General features: G+C 46.4%; 1 protein-coding gene across 1 annotated transcript; it reads left to right on the top strand.

Annotated features, from left to right (window-relative positions):
- The first annotated feature begins 1,421 nt into the window (after positions 1 to 1,421).
- Positions 1,422 to 19,526, top strand: RPA2 (replication protein A2). The gene is made up of 9 exons (XM_032972843.2): positions 1,422 to 1,556; positions 2,546 to 2,655; positions 4,806 to 4,907; positions 6,257 to 6,370; positions 7,297 to 7,371; positions 8,734 to 8,859; positions 9,584 to 9,685; positions 10,440 to 10,534; positions 17,489 to 19,526. Exons 1-9 carry the CDS (start codon positions 1,541 to 1,543, stop codon positions 17,571 to 17,573), a joined length of 825 nt encoding a protein of 274 aa, XP_032828734.1. The 5' UTR covers positions 1,422 to 1,540; the 3' UTR covers positions 17,574 to 19,526.
- Positions 19,527 to 20,090: the final 564 nt, after the last annotated feature.

Here is a 20,090-nt window from a genome sequence, read left to right as displayed (position 1 = left end):
AAATTAACTACTATAATGAGCCAAGAATGTCTGTGTGTCCCGTGCGTGACGTCACTCCATGTCGACCAGCCCCCCTCATTAATAATCATGAACAGGTGACATCCTCGAAATGGACCCCCCTCATTAATAATAATTAGTGGGTGATGTCATTCTACATGGGGGGGCGAGGCGCCTCCTTCCCCCTCCTCGGCGTCCACTTACAACCCTCACTACAAAGGTAGAACCCTCACGTCACGCGATCTCCGTAACGCTATTGAGACATAGAAGTAAAAAGGACGTCATGATGAACAAGGGATTATAACCTTTACATGAATTAAGTCTGTGTCGCCGCTGCCTTACAAATTGCGCACGAATTGATACAATGAATATCACGTCGCGGTCCACTTTTCGCTTGCAAGTTTCATATTTACTGCAATACACCCGTCCTTGGACAGGCAAAAGGCTAGTGAGTAAGGTTTGTCATGTGTGGGGCCCGACGTCCACCCCACAGCCCTCGCTAGGCAGGTGGGGAGCAACGTCCGCCCATTCCGCTCCCTCCTCCACTGCGTCGGTTGGCTCCCTCCGGACCCCCGCCGAACGAGTGATGGGGCCCCCCGCACTAGCGCCCTCTCTGAAGGACATACTCGTGCTGCTGGCTCGTGGCCACACGGAGTTAGACCACACACCCGTGCACACCGCAGCTACCGCTAACACAGAGGGGCACGAACGCGCTCGAAGATGTCACTTGGGTCGTGAAAGCCCTACGTGTTAAACACACGACCTCCTGCATAACAGGCGAGGTACACAGTTGTTGACATCTTGCCACCGTGGCGCCAATGCATACGGCCTGGAGCATATATCGTAAGCGTGAAAATAGTTGCGATCGACGGATCGTCGTCGCACGTTTATTAAAGGTGCAAAATTCAACGCAATGCGTCAATAGGCGGCGTATAGAGCAACTGCCCATCCTTCATGTGCTAGGAGTTATTGTTTGTGCTTGCGCACCGAACTTGACGCATTGCCGCCTAATAATGCGTTTTAAATTGAAAACGGACCGTACCGAGTGCGATGTAAGCCTCTGGTCTGGCATACAAAAAAATCGCCATTTTAAATATTCACGTGCGGTACTCAGCCCCGTGTGGCCCGGCTTTATATGCAAATGTACGATGCTGTGATTGGTTCTCTGGGTGGAGAAGGCGGGGCCCGTCGAGGCGCGTGCGTGCGTGCGCGCGCTCCAGTTTTCTCCACATTTCATTGGTCGCTGAGTTTGGTGCGCGAGCGTTAGTGATTGGCCGTCGTCGTCGGTGTGGGCTTCGGCGGGGAAGGGGGTTGTGTCGCGACCATTTACATTTGATTGGCCGCCGAGTAAAGTGGGCGCTTCCTTCGAGAGAGGTTCTCGAGATGTGATTGGTGGACTGGCGGCTCGGTGGGTGAGACACCGTTCTCACGCGGTGTGATTGGCGGACGGCGGCTCGGTGGGCGGGGCAGCGCGCTGCTGTGCTGAGCGCGCGTGTTTCCCGCGCTTTTAAGAGATCCTCCCCCGATCGGAGTTGTGACCGCCATGTGGAACGATCAGGGTGAGTGGCAACTGTCCACAACAATAACAGTAAACAGCAGTAATAAACAACACTAACATACCTCGACGCTGACGGGAGGTATCGTGAAGATGAAGTGTTGATAAATAATGTGCGTGGCGGCGGCGGCGGCGGCGATCCACAAGGCCCAAGGCTCACCTGCCAAACAGGGCCGCGGCTACTTTAATCGCATTGTTGTTGTATTTACGCGTTATTAGCACAGTGTTTGTCAGACCGTAATTCTTTTACGGCCATTATTTGTTGCAAATGTGTACTTTGCCTCAGTGGTGCGTCTTTATAGTTAATGGCAATACAAAAAAGTAATCGCCGTCAACCATGACCCAATCCACTGCTAGAAGAAGGCCTAACCGGGAGCTGTCGCCATCTCGTACGGTCGAGTGGTGGAATATCCCATTGGAGTGCCGATCGCTTCATCTCCGCGCCGGTTGTAACACCGGGGGACGTGTTCTCTTTTTCTCTCTCGCTTGCAACTACCTCGTTCCTCTCGACCTACCATTTGCCCAAGCCCCCCCATGGTATGGTTTGAAATGCTGTCGTGCTGGGTGGCAGCAGCAGAAGCAACCGTGAGGGTGGCAGGGTTGGTGGAGGTGGTTGTGTGTTGGGCGCAACACGAGGAGATGGAGCGATTAAATGAGAGTCCCCCCTGTGGTGCGACAGTTGGAAGGGGATTGTTGCGGGAGGGAGGGGAAGGGCCCGTACGGCAGTGGACAAACTATGGCCGATACGTTTGTTTGCATTTCTTTTTCAGTGTATTGTACACGCGTTTCTTTGCGGCGTTATAATAATGAACAGCTTCGTTTGCTTGCTTAGCCTCTGTTTCGTATAATTTGTGTACGTAGTTTGCACACAAATTGGGAATTATTGACTACGAATCATTTTGTGTATCACGACCGTGTGGTTTGACGAAGCTCTTGCCTTGTGTACATGACTGCTCCTGTGTTTTTTTCTCCCCCCACCGCCCAACCAACCAGGCTACGATGGAGGATTTGCAGAATCTGGCCGAGGAGGTGGAGGGGGATACATGCAATCCCAGGGGGGATTTGGAACTCCTGGCTCCACGCAGAACAACGAGCGAACCCGGGTACGTGTTTGGAGCCGAGCTCATTCGTGATGTGTAAATGTGTTGAGGAAAAACATGTGGTCTGTGGAAAACACCGGTGGTTTGCACAACTTTTGCAGATATTTTTTTCTTCAAACGCCCTTGTTTTACCGGCCCATTCTACAACCATTGAGAATGTATTCAAAACTCATAAACTTAGCTGCCTATTGACTAAATCTGCTGGTTTGTGGCATTCGTTATTGATGAACAATCTTAATTTTGAAATGTGTTGGTGCGTGGTAGTCCACACATACATTTTGTTGAGGTTTGACAGTGGTGCCCGGGTCTGGAAACTTGTAGATTGCGTGGTTTCCTCCCGATTACTCTGGTTTCATCCCACAAGAAAGTTTTGCATTCAGGAATTTGCCATGCATCCCAGTACAATACTTTAATGGAAAAACATTTTTCCGACTCAAACGTTTCTCGCATGAAGGAACTATTTTCAGAAACATGGACTCTGACACAGACATTGCAACAGGCTAAAAATTGTGCCAAATATCACGCTCAAGTTCACACTTAGATTTACACTGGGAGACACAAAGAGGAACAAATTGGTAATTAAACGTACTCTTTGGTTCTATTCGGTAAAGTCACGTAGGTAAAAAATAAAACAACAAAAATCACGACGTGTCGGCCACAACACAAGCGGCCTTCATCAGGTGAAGGGACCAGACTGTCTCGAGGACAGCGCTGGAGTGAAACACAGCCAAGCTGTCCTCGACAGTCTGGTCCCTTCACCTGATGAAGGCCGCTTGTGTTGTGGCCGACACGTCGTGATTTTTGTTGTTTTATTTTCTACCAACGTGACTTTACCGAATAGAACCAAAGAGTATGGATCCTTGCAGTCACGAAAGCTTCAAATCTATAATTAATTAAACGTACACAAGTTAGAGATACGTCGACCGGAAGGAAAAATAAGTTGGTTTGGGCGTGACACATCACTAGAACTGATGTCCAATGGTCGAGACTAATGGCATACTGACAACCAAAGGAGAGAATGTGCTCGAGGGATGGAGAAATTTTATCAGCTCATGTCAAGGTACTACGCGGATCGTTGCATCGCAGGACTATGAGGCTTGGTGATGACGTGAGGTCTCCATCCAGAAGTTAATTGATCATTGGTAATTATTCGCAGAAAAAATAAACAACAGGTGCATATTTCAGGTGATTGCCTTTACATTGAGAGGGTGCAGGCTTTACACTGGATACCATAGTTGTATACAACACATTCTGATGTGTTGAAAATACTCTATTGTCTTCAAAGTTCAGTTGCAAAGCATTGCGTATTTAAATAATGTTTTGTTACTAATTGTGTTAACATTCCAATTGTTTAAATTGGACAGGGTGGCACCGTGTCATTAATCAATATAGAAGCAACGTTTTTGGTGGATTGACAAGATTGGGATACTCCCTACCTTGCTAGGCTGTGATGTGGCCAGGAGATGGCAGTACACCATTATGGATTGCGAACTCGGAGTGATCTTGAGTTTTATTCAAGTACACCGCATCGGTGGTTTTCTTCCAGTACTTCTGTTTCCTCCCAAACACAAACTATAAAAATAAATTATCCAAACTTCTCAATGCAGGACCCTCCTAAAAACAAGTTTTGAAACTCATTGTGCGTCATGGGGTTATTTGATCATACATCACGAAGCTGGTCAGTGTAGGTTGTTGAAGGCAGGTGGGTTGGTGGGCAGCGTGCATTCAGATCCATTTCAGATATAACTTGATTCTGATGTTAGTTGTGTCAGGGAATCAAAACTGTGTTATCGGGCTTCATAATGCAGTGCACTAACCACTGAATTGCTGCCCCCCACCCATCATTATTACACAACGTTTAATCAGATAAGCATGTGCCCCATTGCTTTTTGCACAAGGTTACTGTTTCACTTCCCACAGAGCCCCCACAGAGCAGACAGTGAGCTCAAGCTGCTATAAGAGGCCGAGAGAGAGAGATGTCATTCCAGTGGCGCGAATGCCTCGGATCAGTTCACACGTCTAAAGTCACGCGCTTTTTCGTAAGCACCCGGTGTTGCATCATGAGTAAATGTTACCGCGGAGGTCATGTGTATCACGACGGTGATTTACCGCCTTCCTCCCGTGCGCACGCGTGTTTCAATTTTTACCCACAGAGGCCGCGCGTGCAGCATTTGATTCCTTGCACCGGGGCTCAGCTCATGGCTGCGCAGCAGAATGATGACATGTTCTGTCTCGGTGATATCGACCTCAACCAGGTAATTGATTAAACTATGAAACATTTTTTTTATTATACCAGGTAAGGCTCACTGAGCTATATAGCTCTTTTTTTGTCGAAGTGACCTGGCCAAAAATGATTGCTCAACGAAGTGGCTTATCATGTGGAAATTTACAGCAGCCAAATTTTCTAAATGTGGGAGGAGAATCCAAGCGACCACAGGGAGAGCATGCAAACTCCAATTGTACAGGCATCAGGATCGGAATCGAGCCCATAACCTGGATACCAGGTGAGGTAGTTAACATCTCGCCACGGTGGCATCCCAAGAACTGAGCTTGCTTGTCCAAAGTTGATCTTCTGATGCCGCTTTTACCCTTGGCACAAATGTGCCAAGCGAGCCCGAGACCGACACGGTTATGGGTGTTTTTTTACGAAGCCTTTGCTGGGCATGAGCATTGGCTTTTTCATGTGTGCTTCAACTATGAGTGACCAATATGGGGCATACTTAATTCCTAGAATTGGTGTTTGACTATCAGGGAGGAGCGGAGGGCAGTGGAAGAGTGGATAGAGACAAGTGCGGGACTTGGCAATGCTAACATGGGGGCCTTTGGAACAAATAAGATTTATTTGACCCTGCACATTAGTTTTTTTTATATTCTGAAATCAAGACCAGACAGTTAAAGTCAATAATGCATGCATATGATTTTTTTTGGTTTATAGCTGTTAATAGCACATGTATATAATGTGTACGCTCGCATTAGATTTAAAAAGTATTACAATTCCGAGCTGCTGACAGTCCCAGTTAGGATTTACCTTGCTGTAAAGTTAATCCCAAAGTTCCAAACAATTGGGGGATGTCTTGGGCAAACCTGATAACTGACATGTATATATATTTTTAAAACCCATATTTGGGTTTGGAACGATTTACAATCCAATTTCTATATAGCATTCCCACAGATGGCTGCATAATTAACTTAAGTTTTCAATCCATTTCATCTATATACTCTCAACTTAAACCTACTCTTTGAAAATTAGATTTTTTTTTTGTATCTCTGTTGCTAAGCACAGGTCCAAATACCCAAAATGCCAAGCAGCCAGCAACAGTACATTTGTGGGTTATCAATATTTCCAGGATACCCCTAAGTGAAAGTGGCAGAACCGTCCTTCAGCTTGGCAGGCAGCCTTAACGTTTGGAACAAGAACAGATCAGGTAAGAAAAATGCAAACAGCTTGGAGGCAGTGATGATGCACTGAGGCAGCACGAACAGATGGTCATAAAAAAACCCAGGGATTGAGAAGTAGGGAGTTGGAGTGGCACCAGGAGCCCGAGTCTGGATTTCATGACGTCGCTGTTTTTTAACCCTCTTGGCCGTTGGCCCCTCCTCGCAGGTGACCATGGTGGGGCTGGTACGTCAGGCAGAGAAGTCGCCCACGAACATCCTGTACAAGGTGGACGACATGACATGCGACCCGCTGGACGTGCGCCAATGGGTAGACGCCGATGTAAGTGCTCACTCGCCACCATCGGTTTTGAAAGTTTTTATTGGTGTGTGACCAGGGCTTAGTGTTTTTTTTCTGAAATTTTTTCCAGGTTTTTTGTAGACTGCAGTCGTAGCCATAGCGAGAGGTATACTTAATGTGGTGTGCCAGGTGTGGAAATATATTCTGGGTCATTTACTCGGATATAGGCCTGGCTGAAAATAAGCCCTACATGTAATAAATCATCTGCCCATATCGCAATTTGATGTCATGGTTCAACTTAAGAACAGAGTTATTTTATGTTTCGTATTTGCTCTCTCTTTTGTGTTGTCCGTCTGGTGTGTTCTGTCTCTTTCATTTATTTAACATTTAGAATATTTTTCACACCGATGAAGGGACTCTATAAAGGCAGATGTTAGAGCTTGGGTGTCGCGGTGATGAGATGTTAACTCCCTCGCCTGGTATGCAGGAGGTCATGGGTTCGATCCCGACCCTGACGCCTATATATTTGGAGTTTGCATGTTCTCCCCGTGGTCGTGTGGATTTTTATCCGGGTCCTCCAGTTTTTCCCTCCACATTCAGAAACATCCATTTAAAGTATTTGGCTCCGAAATTTTCCACGTGATATTCAACTTAGTTGAGCTATTATTTGTGGCCAGGTCGTTTCTGAACAAGAGCTGGTAAAATAAAAAATGTATTTCATAGTTTAGGGTGTCAACTGCTCAAAAGCACAAGGAAGGAAATCCTATTAGCGTTGTGGCATTGTTGGCATTGGCCATTATGACCTCTTGGCCTTGTTACTGGGGTACATTAGGCTGCAATGCTCATTGTTCGATTGTGGTGATTCAACAAGCTCCCCTCCACCACCCTCACCCTCCTTACCCGTCTTGTTTTATTGCCGCAAGTAAAGTTCCTCTTGAAAATCGTTGCCGATTGAATTCCCTTTGTAGGAGGAAACTAACGAGAATAATGTTGTGCCGCCTGGGACGTACGTCAGGGTCATTGGACACCTGCGCTCTTTTCAGGTACGTTTAAAGTATTTCTGTGATCGTCATCACGAAAATGCGCATTCCGTATTGTCATCGTTAGCCATTGTCTATGCACTGCTGGATGGAAACCTTCCCATGAGTTCACTGCCTCTTATGGGCCTGCAGTGCCGTTATTATTTTTGCCTTTGCACGAGAGCTGATTTCGTCACTCCATCTCCGTGGCGGTTAGACTATCGGGCGCGTTCTCTCCTTAGCTGTTCCATCAGCTGTCTCGTCCATTGGCCATCATCCCCCGTAGCGATGCCATTCAAAGCCTACTTCCTTTTCTTAACAGGCAATATGACGTCTTTCGCTTGCCAACTGATACAATGTGTTCCTCTTCCAATATTCTCACTAAATCCTAAGCATGCACCTCTCCATGCTTTTTTGCACACTTTTCAACGTTTCCTTTTTTTTTGGTCGGCCTCAATATTTGTAATCCATATATCATATCCAGCAGTATGCAACGGCTGAAAAGGTTTCTGTTCTGGCACAATAATGTGATGGTTGTCATCAAGTTCAGTTTTCCATTAACTGTGGTTATAAGCATAAAACTGGGATTGAGTGAATTTTGACTCCTTTGTCAGAAGTGATTTCCTGCTCAAATTTACATTGATGCGGTGCTCATATCCCATGAACAACCTTGAGCCAAGGGTGGAAATTCCTCATTCTTATTGTGGGGGCGAGTATTCTAAGGACAACCACTGTTGACTTATCAACAAACTGGTACTTATTTTATCGACCCAGGAGGGTGCTGGAGTCACATTAACTCCAGTTGGACCTGATAATGATTTTGCTTTGTTATCGCTTAAAATAATGCATCTCTTTACTCTGCCACCTCTGTAGTGGTACATGTAAGTAGCATGCAAGAATTGTGTCCTCTGCATCGTCTCTCCTGCTTGTCTGATGAGTTTGCTGAATTGCAGTTAAATGGCCCAAGAACCTTGATATCAATTTTTAACATTTGTTGCCGCTCAAAAATATATTTTCTTGTCGCTGCGTCACGCCGTACGCAGATGGCCGATGACCAAATCGCTGAGAATGCACCTGATATAATCAGATCTCGGAAGCTAAGCAGGGTTGCACTTGCTTGAATGGTCCACCACATTTTGAAACAGGTGTTATGGGCTGCAGTAGAGTTGTACTACATTGAGGGGCACAGTGCAGTGTAGCAATATTAATTATTGTACTGTCCCTCTTTGCTCTATCATCTATACACTGCCCTTCTTAACCATCCCGCGCTGACCGCCGTGGTGAAGTAGGGGTGGGCGGTTGAATGTCGACGTGACATCTTAGGCAGCGTGGGGAGCAGCGGTACCAAGCGGTAGCTGATCTTGTGCCATTTCTTGTTCGGTGCAGAACAAGAAGAGCCTGGTGGCGTTTAAGATCCTGCCACTGGAGGACATGAATGAGCTGACGTGCCACATTCTGGAGGTGGTGCACTCTCACATGGCTCTGGGCAAACCGCCCGTCCCGGCCGCTGCCGTGAGTTGGAGCTGGGGGTCACACGCAGTACACACGCAAGATAACAATCAGTATAGCCTACACGCTAGTGATTCCCAACCTTCCTGGAACCGTAGACCACAAAAACCATCAACTCACTGCATTTATAAACAATTTAATGAAGGTAGCTGCCAGGTTTAAAACCAGAATCTCAATCTCTTGACATGGCTATTGTAACCTCGTAAACTGTGTGGCTCTGTGGTAGGAGCAAAGGCTTGTGGTTATCAGCACATTAAAACTGCCTTCCCAAAATTTTACCTCACCTGAACGAGATTCTCTTGACAATTTGTATATTTTTTTCGGTCAAATGTGCTGTCAATTCCTTCTAAGTGGATTAAGTTGCCAATTACAATTTTTTTTTTACATTTACACATTTGGCAGTAATTTCAATTTGAAGGTATGTGCTCATTTTCATGAGTGAATTCTCCATAACCTTGATTTTATAATGTCATGGCCCCCATCAGGGCAAAATGGAGTGAATGTAAATTGATCAATCCACTAACGGGAATGTCCAAAGTTCATGCAGAGCCCAGGACGTGTATATTGTTATCATTTACGTTCAAGTGGTTCAGTACTTGCTCGATGGGAGATCGATCGTTCCATCTTGGCGACAGTGCAGCTGATCGAGAGTTGGTGGCTGGGCTATGGGTGTGGATGGGTTTTGGGACTCCGTTCCAAGGCGCGACGTGCGGCGTTTGTCTTGCAGTCCATTGCAGTGACAACGTCCATGCCGTTGAACACGTCCTTGAAGCAGTCAGCCGCCGGGACTTTGCGTGCAGACAATGGACTCGCGCAGCACCAGACCAAGGTGAGAGAAACCTTGCCGCAGCGCTCGCATCGCGCGACCCGGGATGTCAACACGGCCAGCGCACAGCGGAGGCAAATTGATCTCGTTTTTGTTATGCATTTACCTTTCCATCTCTCGTTGATTGAATCCAGATGGCCATCACCGTCTTCAAGGTCCTCCATGAACCCCTGTCTAACTCTCTCGTCATCTCACTCTATTCCCCTTAATGTACTCTCCTAACTCTCCCCTATTATCTCACTCTACTCCCTTCCATGCACTATCCTATCTCATCTCACTCTACTTTCCTCCACTACCTATCATACAGCTCCCCTCTTATCTCAGTCTACTGCCCTCCAAAATATCCTACATGTCCTCTCATCTCACCCGACTTCTCTCCATACTCCTGCATCTCCCCTCAGCTCTACCTGATTCCCTCCAAACACTCTCCTACATATCCCCTCTCACCAACCCACCTTATTTCCCACTTCACGCTCCTCTGCAGCAACTAAGGCTATATCGAAGTCCCCAGTCAATCTTTGCTCAGTGGGAGATGGCTCTTCTGTCTCCACTACCGCTCCCATGATTTCGATTTCCTTTCCTCCTATGGACTCCCTGACTCTGTTAGAGTCCAGGATCGAGACATTTTTGTGCTCTGTCTGTGACTGACTGCCTCCTCAATCGAATATAAATTTCTCGACTGTTTCTGTACAGTGCCTTAAGAGCTAGTCACAGATGTTATAGAAATCCACATTGTATTATATTATTTCCCACGCAGGTGCTCACTGTGATCCGGAGCTGCCACAGCTCAGAGGGCATGAGCATGCAGGAGCTGAAGAGTCGAATCCCTGGCATGAACCCCGGTTTACTCAAGTGAGTGAGCTGTACACACCACCAAAAAAACAACCCTTAGCAGTACAGGCTGTTGGGCACAGTGCTGTTCATGAACACATGAAGGCCGGTATGGCACGCAATGGGGTGGTTTGGTCAGAACCACCACCCCCCCCACTTGACCTCCTTTGTCTCTCCAATGCTGATGTTTACACATTGCACCCAGTACTCATTTAAGGCTGAGTTGACCTAGGAGGGTCCAAGGACCGGTTGAGCCTGAGACACACACACACGCATGTACACGAGGTAAGTAGCAATTCAAGGAGTGTCCTGTTAAAACTTGATACTGCACTGCAGTGATTTTGTCCTTTTTTGCTAACACAGGTCACTTGCAAATGACTCATCCTGGTCTCTTGACTTCTCACTTGGTTAAACAAAGTAAACTTTAAGCGTTATTGTATATATTCTCCCCACAGATGGGCCGCACAATGAATTTGATAATTCACTTTTTTCATCTCCTTAATCCTCCATCTACTGTAGAATGGGAAAAAAATGGGTAAAAAGAATAATACATTCAAACCGTGACAATTCATCAAACCACTGGGGGCTTGGGGTAGCATGAATAGCAACATCCCTTAAGCCCAGCGCTCATGGCCCACCCACAGTGAAAGCTCAAAGCTGGTTTTATCTCACAGTAACTGCTGCTTGAATATACGCACTTGGAACGTGCGCGTGCAAGGTCATCGTGTGCGCACGACGCACCTGTGCAGCCTGCACAAAGAGGACTGGATTTCCTTCTCAGAGCATCGCAATCATGGAAGCTTGAGAGTGCAGGCGCAGTTGGGGTGAATGTCGTCACCTCTGCCCTAGTTAGCGCTGCAGCGTTGCACATTTTTCACGCGCAACGCAGACTTGAAGTTGGGCTATTTAAAAGGTCCACCGTGTACATCTGTAAAAGCCCAGATCGCTCTGGAGATGTTAGGCTTTCAATCGCTTGAGTGCAAGCGCTGCAAACCGTTAAAGAAATTACTTTGTTCCGTGTCTCCACGTGTAAATAAAATATATTTTTAGTCCATCGGCATATCATTTGCATTCCAGGCCAATATCAAGCAGCATTTGTTTAAGCAAGCGACCTCTAGACCAGTTTTAACCTTATGGGTCTCATCAGCAGAGTCAGTGTAACATGGTGCTGGGATGCCAAATGTTATTTTCAATTAAAACAAACTAATATTGGTCTGGAAAGCCAATAGACCATTGGAAGATAAATATTTGTATGTACATGTGGAGACGCTTAAATTCACTTTTACCTGTAATGCTCCATAAGAATGGATATAATAATAAGTTCGCCTAAGCCTTCAGAGAGTTTTGTGGACACATCCGTGTAGAAGAGTCAGTCCCAGAGGAATGATGTGTTTATTTTTGTATGCGGCGTGTTTGTATGACATTCGTTGAGGATGTGATTGGAGCGTGCAGGCTACATACACTCGCTTGCTGTATGAGCTCGTGTGCTTAATTTACAAGGTGTTTTTGAAGTATTTTTTTTATGATGCCTATTTTTATTGGGCACTTTTTTTGTGCGAGTCAAGTGTTTATTCACACTCCTAACAGTAGTTGGCTTACGCAACAGATAACTGGGTTTTTTGTTTGTCTGCATGAGAGGAACCGATCGTTTTGTCTAATGCCTTATATATAAAACGAGAAATGATCAACATGGAGTTGAGTTCACGGTGGTTTCAGTAGAGCGAGTGGACACGTAGAGTTTTTAATGATGAATCGTTCTTTAATTGTTTGGCGCTTTGGCCGCGAGTCTGAAATAACGGCGAGTCGATGCTGAGACTGCTGTCGCGACACCCCTGGGGAGGGCTTGTTTGACGCATCGTTGGGAGGCAGTTTGACGGCGGGTTGAGGGGGTAAAATTGGAAAGAATTGGCCTGTGGGGGCCAAGGCAGCTTGGCCTTCGAGATGTGAACATGAAGGGGGTTTCCTGTGTAAAGTGAGAAGCCTGAGCAAGGGGTCGTGACCCTGTCATCCCTGGCCCCTTACGCATTCGGGCCTGGGTTGTGGAGGTAGTCCTGGAAACGTGGCTTATTTCGATAGAACGTACCAATGGAAATATGTATTTATATTTAGATGGTATAGATAGTACAGCATGGTGAAGCAAGTACGGTGTGGGCATCTAGTTCTTCCACTGCTATACGAGGTTCACTCTACACTGTAGTGAGTCCATGAGGGTTATTTGAGCTTACTTTACCACCCTGGTCAGTATGGGTCAGTTAGAGGTGGTGAGCATAGATGCCGGAGCGTAGTACAGTGCACAGCCCCCTGTCTATAACACCTGTTATGCATGGTGGCCACTCATCAAAGTACTATCCAGGTCCAAAGCTGCTTGGCTTCCGAGATCGAGTGCATTCCGTGCTACGATTTGGTCATGGGCATTTGTACGGATACATGCACACAAATATGCAGACACCAATGCCATTTTTTTTTAAACTTGCAGAAGCAGAACTTTGATAATTTTATTTCAAGAGGCATAGCACCGTTGTTTTGAAATACATTGTACTCACCGCAGAGAACTGCAGTGACATGACCGCACTCTATGATAGCTGGTGCCAAACTGCTACACGCCCTCCTGCATGGCCTTTTGGGAGCCTCGGTACCAATAAACTTATTTTATTTTTTCTTCCGGTTTCGTTTTGATTATGTATATGTATGTCATCGGAACGGTATCGGAAGAAAAACTTGTCATCGGAACAGGAAAGGGTTTAATACATTTTTTTTACTTTTGTTTGACTGGGCCAAGCAGCCTTGCTGCATATACCATCCTTTTATTGGTTAAGAGTCATTTGATTTTTGAGGTTTCAACTTCTGTGATTAAGTCATTTTCATTATGTTCTTGCCTCTGCCGTGTATGCATGCATGGCATTTACGAATGAGTAACACGAGGCTTTTAGAGAAATGTCACGAGTAATTATCCATTAATAAATAAACTATTCTGGAAAGTGAGTAAATTGCCGTGCTCATTGCACGTGCTTTTACGAAAGCTGTCGGGATGTCAAGGTCGCCAGAGAAACTCGCGCTCACACTAAACAATAATAGGAAAGCATGCAAATAGAGGTTTCTGCCTATGATAGGACCCGGGGGACTTGTTAAAAGGATAAGCAGCACATGGTGTTGCAGGCTCAGAACTTGTAAGGCTAGGCAGTTCCACGATATCGGCGATACGAAAGATGTGAGCGATCATTATAATAGTCAAAAGGGTTTTTTACTTGCGCAAGGGAGAAATGCTCACAAAGTGCCACGGTGTCTGATGTACAAAGATGGGTTTATTTTTTTCATCCACGCTGGGATGTTGGTGGTAGTTAATTGAGTTTTGTCTGTGTCAAACCATTGCCTTGTTCCATAAATAAGCCATGTCCTCTTAAAAACGCTCTAATTACTTTCGAAATGTCACCCCGTATGTATAAATAAATATTCTGATTATATTAGGTGACTTGGAACCGTTTTACTTGTGAAGTTGCCTAATTCGTGGCACCGCCTGGCTTCATCTAACGTAGTCGGTTTGGTGTCACATGTTTAGGAGTAATAGAAGTCGTGCGTCAGTAGCACATCGTTAGACCGGGCTCGCGTGCAGTGAAAGCGGCATAAATAGAAGGCTGTGGATGCATCATTCCCCGTGCCCTTGCGATATTCTTGTATTTTCCATCGATGCAGACGTCACGTTACAGATTACGGGGGGTGGGGGCCAGTGGGATTTCCAAATAGGAGGTCGCTAGCTGCATGTACCGTGTGTGTAACTGAACCCTGTTAACACGGCAACGGAGTGTTTGGAATATACCGAGGTGCACCGCAGCAACTTGCACGGCAACACACCTTCCGCTGGGTGTGTTCAAGGTGCCCTACTGTTTAAAAGGGAGTTAAATGGAGTTGTCTTGTGAGGCATTTTTAGTCGTTGGAATTAAAAATTTTTGATTACCCAGGAAACCCTGACTTGAGTTTTAATAATCTTTTTCGCACGGTGGTCGTGCGTGGAGTTAATTGGCCACCCACTAGAGTTTTGCAGTAGAGGGGGGTGTTCTTAGTTTGGATTTGTCTAATTTTACCCTTTCCCGTATCGATTACCTATATGTACGTCATCAGTTTTTTTTCCCAATTCCGTTCAAATGACGTACATGTACTTAATGAAAACGAAACCGGAAGGAAAACTAAAATAAAATAACTTTATCGGTACCGAGGCTTCCACAAGGCCATGCGGCGGGAGGGCGTGTGGCACAGTTTGGCTCCAGCTAGCATAGTGCGGTCTTGTCGCTACCGTTCTCTGCGATGACTACAATGTCTTTCAAAACAACGGCGCTATGCTTCTCTAAATAAAATTAACGCTGAGCCACTCGCGCGTTCCGAGATTCAGAGATGAATGGGGGACCCAACCTGAAACTTGCAGTTTTCTCGGAACGGGAAAGGGTTGAGTAGGCTTGTACCTGGATCGTGCGTGGGATGGGTGGCCATTATGCTTAAGACTGGTGTTGTGGGATTTCTTTGGGCGAAATGGGCTTTCTTTTGGCGAAATGGTTGGCGGCAGAGGGCAGTGCAGGAAAATTCACCAACCCCCACTGACCCCAATTATAGTTGAATAACCCCCACAAGCAGCGTTAATTACATTTCCACCTGCCGTTTGTTGAACTTGACGCTACTCCGGAGCCTGGGTGTATCGATGTTATGTGCTCTCTTTTTATATATATGTTTTAATCTGTGCTCATGCGAGTACTGCACATGAAACAAATGGCGATACATAACAATACAAATAGGAACGGGTCATTTAATTTTATGCGGCATCATTCATGCGAGTTGCATTTCAAAAACACCTCAACGTTGCGAACCGCATTTTGATCTAAACGGGGAGGGGGGGGGGCGAAACAAGACGACGACGGTGAAACAACACACGCGAGGCAGAGGGCACGGAGCAAAACGTCACACGGGCTGTGCGGGGCGACCAGCAGACGCTCCCTATTTGCCTGCACCCCACCAACGTAATGGACAGGCGCAGCTTCGTCCTTTAATTGGCGACTCGTCTTTGACCTTGAGTTTAGAAGTTTGCACGGTCCACGTGACGAGCAGAGAGACTGTGAAAGGATGCTGTGCGTTCCTTTGCACTGCAGGAGGGCTTGGCGCAATCCTTGGGTCGGAAGTTATATTAAGGAAACAAGACATTTGCTGCTTTAATTATAGTGCTGAAAGGAGCCTGCCAATGTTCCTCTGTCCCGCGTCTTGCTGGTGATGTTTAACAGTCCCGCATCGTGAGTATCGCCTTGCCTGTGTGTGCGTGTATGTGTGCGCTTCTCCGTGGTATTCCGGCGGATTTGTTACTGTTGCCCTGTTATTTTTAATGGTTTATTTTTACGAGCTGCTGGATAACCCCAGGTTACAATATCCCCTCGGCCCAATTGGCTTGAGTTTTGTCTCTGCTGCTGTGTATGTTCTGTTTCAAACGGAAAAAACAACTGGAACTGTCCATCTTCTGCATCGCTCGTGCTATTCATACTCATGCTTTTTTTTGCCCTAATAACTACATTCATAACCATCATCTAGCCAGAGTTGTTTACAACCTTCTCCCCATTGACTTCCGGACATGGTCTAAAAACACATAACAACGTCTGTCTCCACTCGCCATCATCACAGTTGGAACAAAAATAATCCAGCTATGCATCTCACGCTGAGAATCCTAGCTTTTTCTGTGTTGTGAAAGACGAGGGCGTTAGAAAGGTATTTGAAAATAACAGGTGTCCTTTGTTACGGGTTTTTATTTGGCAGGTCCTCGTAGTTGTTTTTGCCATGCATCCGTAACACACATGGGGAAACGTTTACCGAGACCAACGCTTGGAAAATAATCCCCCAGGGGTGACCGTGGGATGGCTCGGAGGTCTTTGGCACTGAGTTGGCACCACCGAGATCCGGAGTTCAAACCCAGATAGCCACCTGAGATTTTAAACCAGGTTCTGAATTGATTGTCAGCCTGGTCACCATCGACTGGGCTGACACACACAAACTTATTTCATCACGTGAACTATGTTCTGCACTTAATTTGGCTAAATAACAGCTCTGAGAATTACAATTATCGGTTTAATGAATGGGACAAACATGATTCTTGGTGGCAGAGCTGGTTGTTAATTGCTGCCCCCAACTATGTGAACCAGAGATCGCTTAAAGAGATATAGGCGCTCTGATGTCGGCTTCCGTGGGTCGTTCTCCAACGCGAAGGGTAGCACTGCTCTGTGACTAATCCCAATGGAATCTTCATCACATGACACCAATACCTGCCAATCGCAATTAAGTGACGGTGATGTCACCACAGCGCTTGTGCCAGGCCAGGTGCACTTTGAGGCCACGTGAAGTGTCAAAGGCTCGCTCGGTAGGAGCTCACAGGACAGACCCAGCAGGTACCATGGGTTGGCTGACTGAGATGTCTGCCAGATACACCAGCTGTACCTCCTGCTGGGCCAATTTTCTGCATTTTACCCGCTTGGCACTCTGCTCGTTGTTGTGAGCATCGCTCCTCTGCTCTTCGTTGTTGGAGGGCGACTGTCTCCGACTGCCCATTAGCGTCCTTTACGATCCTCTTCCACAGAGGCCGATCTTGATACTGCTGTACCAGTCTTCGGCAAGTCCACTCAGCTCCACATCCTCCCATACCGCATCAGTCCATCTCTTCTCCAGCCTGTGTCGTACCCGTTTAGCCCCCTCTATTCGGCCGAACAGAAGCTGCTTGGGCATGCAGGCTACATGACACGAAGCTGATGGCACATTCAGCTTTAACCTTTCGGAAAAAAGAGATTAAAAATAAATTCCTGTAATCGGCCAATGCCAAACACCAGATTACAGGATTGCTTTGCTGCAATCGTCCTGTTTTCCACCAGCCTCCCAGCTGCTTGTGGGCATTACCAAAAAAAAAGCTTGTTTATCTGAAGTGTTTAATGTGTTTATTTGTCTTGTGCTTTTTTTCAGGCAAACCATTGACTTCCTCAGCAACGAGGGCCATATTTACTCGACGATTGATGACGACCACTTCAGGTCGACCGAGGTGGATTGAGGACAACAACAAAGTTTTGCGGCTGGCCTTCTCTCGCCACCACCCTTCCTGCCCGGCGTGTTGACGTTACGGGGGACGTGTAACTTACTTACAGGCGTTGGACACTTATTTTACCGCCTTCCCCCAAGACAGTTGCTTTTATTTGAGACAAAAATAATTCACCCTCCATCATACAGGACTTGTAGTGTTGGCGTTTGCAAATGCATTTGCCACGACCGGCAGATTTGCAGGTTTAACATCACCATTGTGATTTCGAGGTGGCAACGGACGTTGCTGGCACAAGTGGTCAGGCACGTTGAAGAGAGAGCGAGGTATTTTTTTTGTCTCGCCTGGTTTCCGCTTAGTTAACGTTTTTTCTAGGCAGGGACCTTTTTCCAGGGCTCAGTAGGTTGTGTTCAGTTTCTTTATCATCACAAAGCCTATGATCCAAATCTGGAATGCACCCGCCCGATCTCGTCAGAGACCATCATGCAGGTGTTGTCATTAGAGGGCAGTGCAGCAAAATCTAATGTTGTGCTGTACTTTTATGCTCCCATGTCTCTGTTACCCATTGTCTACACTAACCAGCCTGGTGAAGTCCGGTCAAATTATCCACGCAACCCGCACAGCAGCGCTTGGAGGAGGCTGTCATCTAACAGTGGATTGACAAAGGGCTGTAATCTGTAAAACTGTAGTAACCCAATTTGGACCATGATATCAGATGCTGTCCCTCCTCTCCACATGGCATATACATTGAGACCTTTATCCATAGCCAGGGTTGCCACCTGTCCCTAGTTTTCCTATCAGTTGCGTAATAATACCCCTCTTGCCTTGTAGTGTCAGCAAGTGGTTCTTTAACAGTCACTGGTCTCTTGCCCAAATGAGCACGGAGGTCTTGCTCGGCTCCTATTTACAGGTCTGAACCAGTGATGGAAATTCCACATTTATGTGGGCGTTGGGGGGGGGGGGGTCTCTCCAAAGGAGCACCACTGTTTACTTACCCCCAAAGTGGTACCTACCCAATCAGGGTTGGAACTCGCAACCTTCCAAACGTGAGCCGCTCGCTATACTGCTGAGCCACCTGCCCGAAGTCGACAATGACGCCTGTGACTCGGAGCCATTCTGAGGCACCATACAATTTTATTGGGTTGCTTTTTTTGGGTGTGGGCTCTGTGCCCATGTGTTTTTTTTCCCACCAGATATAAGATGGAGCAAAAGCGACCGTGAATCCACCACGACAGAGCACTATTAACGTGCATCCTTAAGTCGTGTGAAGCTCACCTCATTGAATTTGGCCAAACACCCCAATAAGAGAGACTGACACTTTGATTTGATTATTAGCGTTCAGTGCTAATCCTTGGACTTTAATTTAAGAACCCCGCCCATGCACGACTTTTGCTCCAGATAAAACTCGAGACAAATCAAGAACCTTAATTCGCAATTGAAAATTGGATCATTCCGTTTTAAGTTTGACGACGATGTCTTGCCTCGTTTAGTTACCGGTCATGTGCCGCTGTATACGTTTGTAGTAATCTGTTTGCCTTTTTCTTTAAAGGGAAGTCGTTTATTTCATGTTGCCGGATGGGGTTCTGCGTGTCGCCAAATGGCTTCAGCGAGCACGGTAAACTTTGGCGCTGCGTCTGTGTGACGGGAAGGGCTTGCGGCTTGCGTCTGCCCGTGTACAACGGGTGCAGTGCCTCCATTGGCTATGAATGTGTCAGCTGAATGGTGGCCAAGTCGAGCCCCATAATAACAAATTTAAAAGCTGTCACTCGCAAATGCCTCTAGGCTTAGCGTCACGGATTCCGTTTCGAGCTGCGTGACCCCCGTGTGTTTTAGTATTCGTGGGTTTTGCATTTGCGATGCCAGGGCCAGAATTAGCTTGTTTTCTTCCCATGTCTGTTATTTTTTTGTGCGTTGCGGATGTTTTTCACGTTGCGTTTGAATAAAGTTACGTTTATGATGAAATGTCAACGTTATTGGATTGTGGTTTTCAGACGTGTCTGTTAAGGACTCTTGCCTTACGTGATGCAGAACCTTCGTGTGATTGGATACAAAAATCTTACATGTCTGATGAAGACCAAGATGAATAGGTCATCACGGTGAATGCCATGTACTCCACTACACCTGTCTGTTGCTTCATACTGCTAAAATGCCACAGCCATAGCACAGTTGACACCTGACCTCCGAGCCCTGCACCGTCTCCCACTGGTCTGGCTTTAGGTCTTTCCTTTGTCCACTGACCTCTGAATAAAACTCCAATGCCTGTGTCCAACCTGCTTGCAATCCTGCACACACGTCACCCTCTTGAAGCCTCTTCAGCGCTTTCATTCCACGTTCTGTTATGGATTTTCAAATTGTTCATTATATTCTCCCATAGGATCCTTAATATCCTCGTGCCCTGTTAACTTAATAGGTATCATGATCTTACAGCCTACTATATATTAAAACTTCCACCGTAATACAAGAACTCTACAACCTCCACCATCTCATTTCCCATCGACGCCTGTGATGATTATGCTGAACTCGTCCCTAGCA

Source organism: Petromyzon marinus, chromosome 3, assembly GCF_048934315.1.
Source record: "Petromyzon marinus isolate PM22_M1 ecotype Great Lakes invasive population chromosome 3, UKy_Petmar_22M1.pri1.0, whole genome shotgun sequence".
NCBI lineage: Eukaryota > Metazoa > Chordata > Hyperoartia > Petromyzontiformes > Petromyzontidae > Petromyzon > Petromyzon marinus.
The sequence above is the reverse complement of the archived record's forward strand: the minus strand, read 5'-3'. Positions and strand labels throughout refer to the sequence as shown.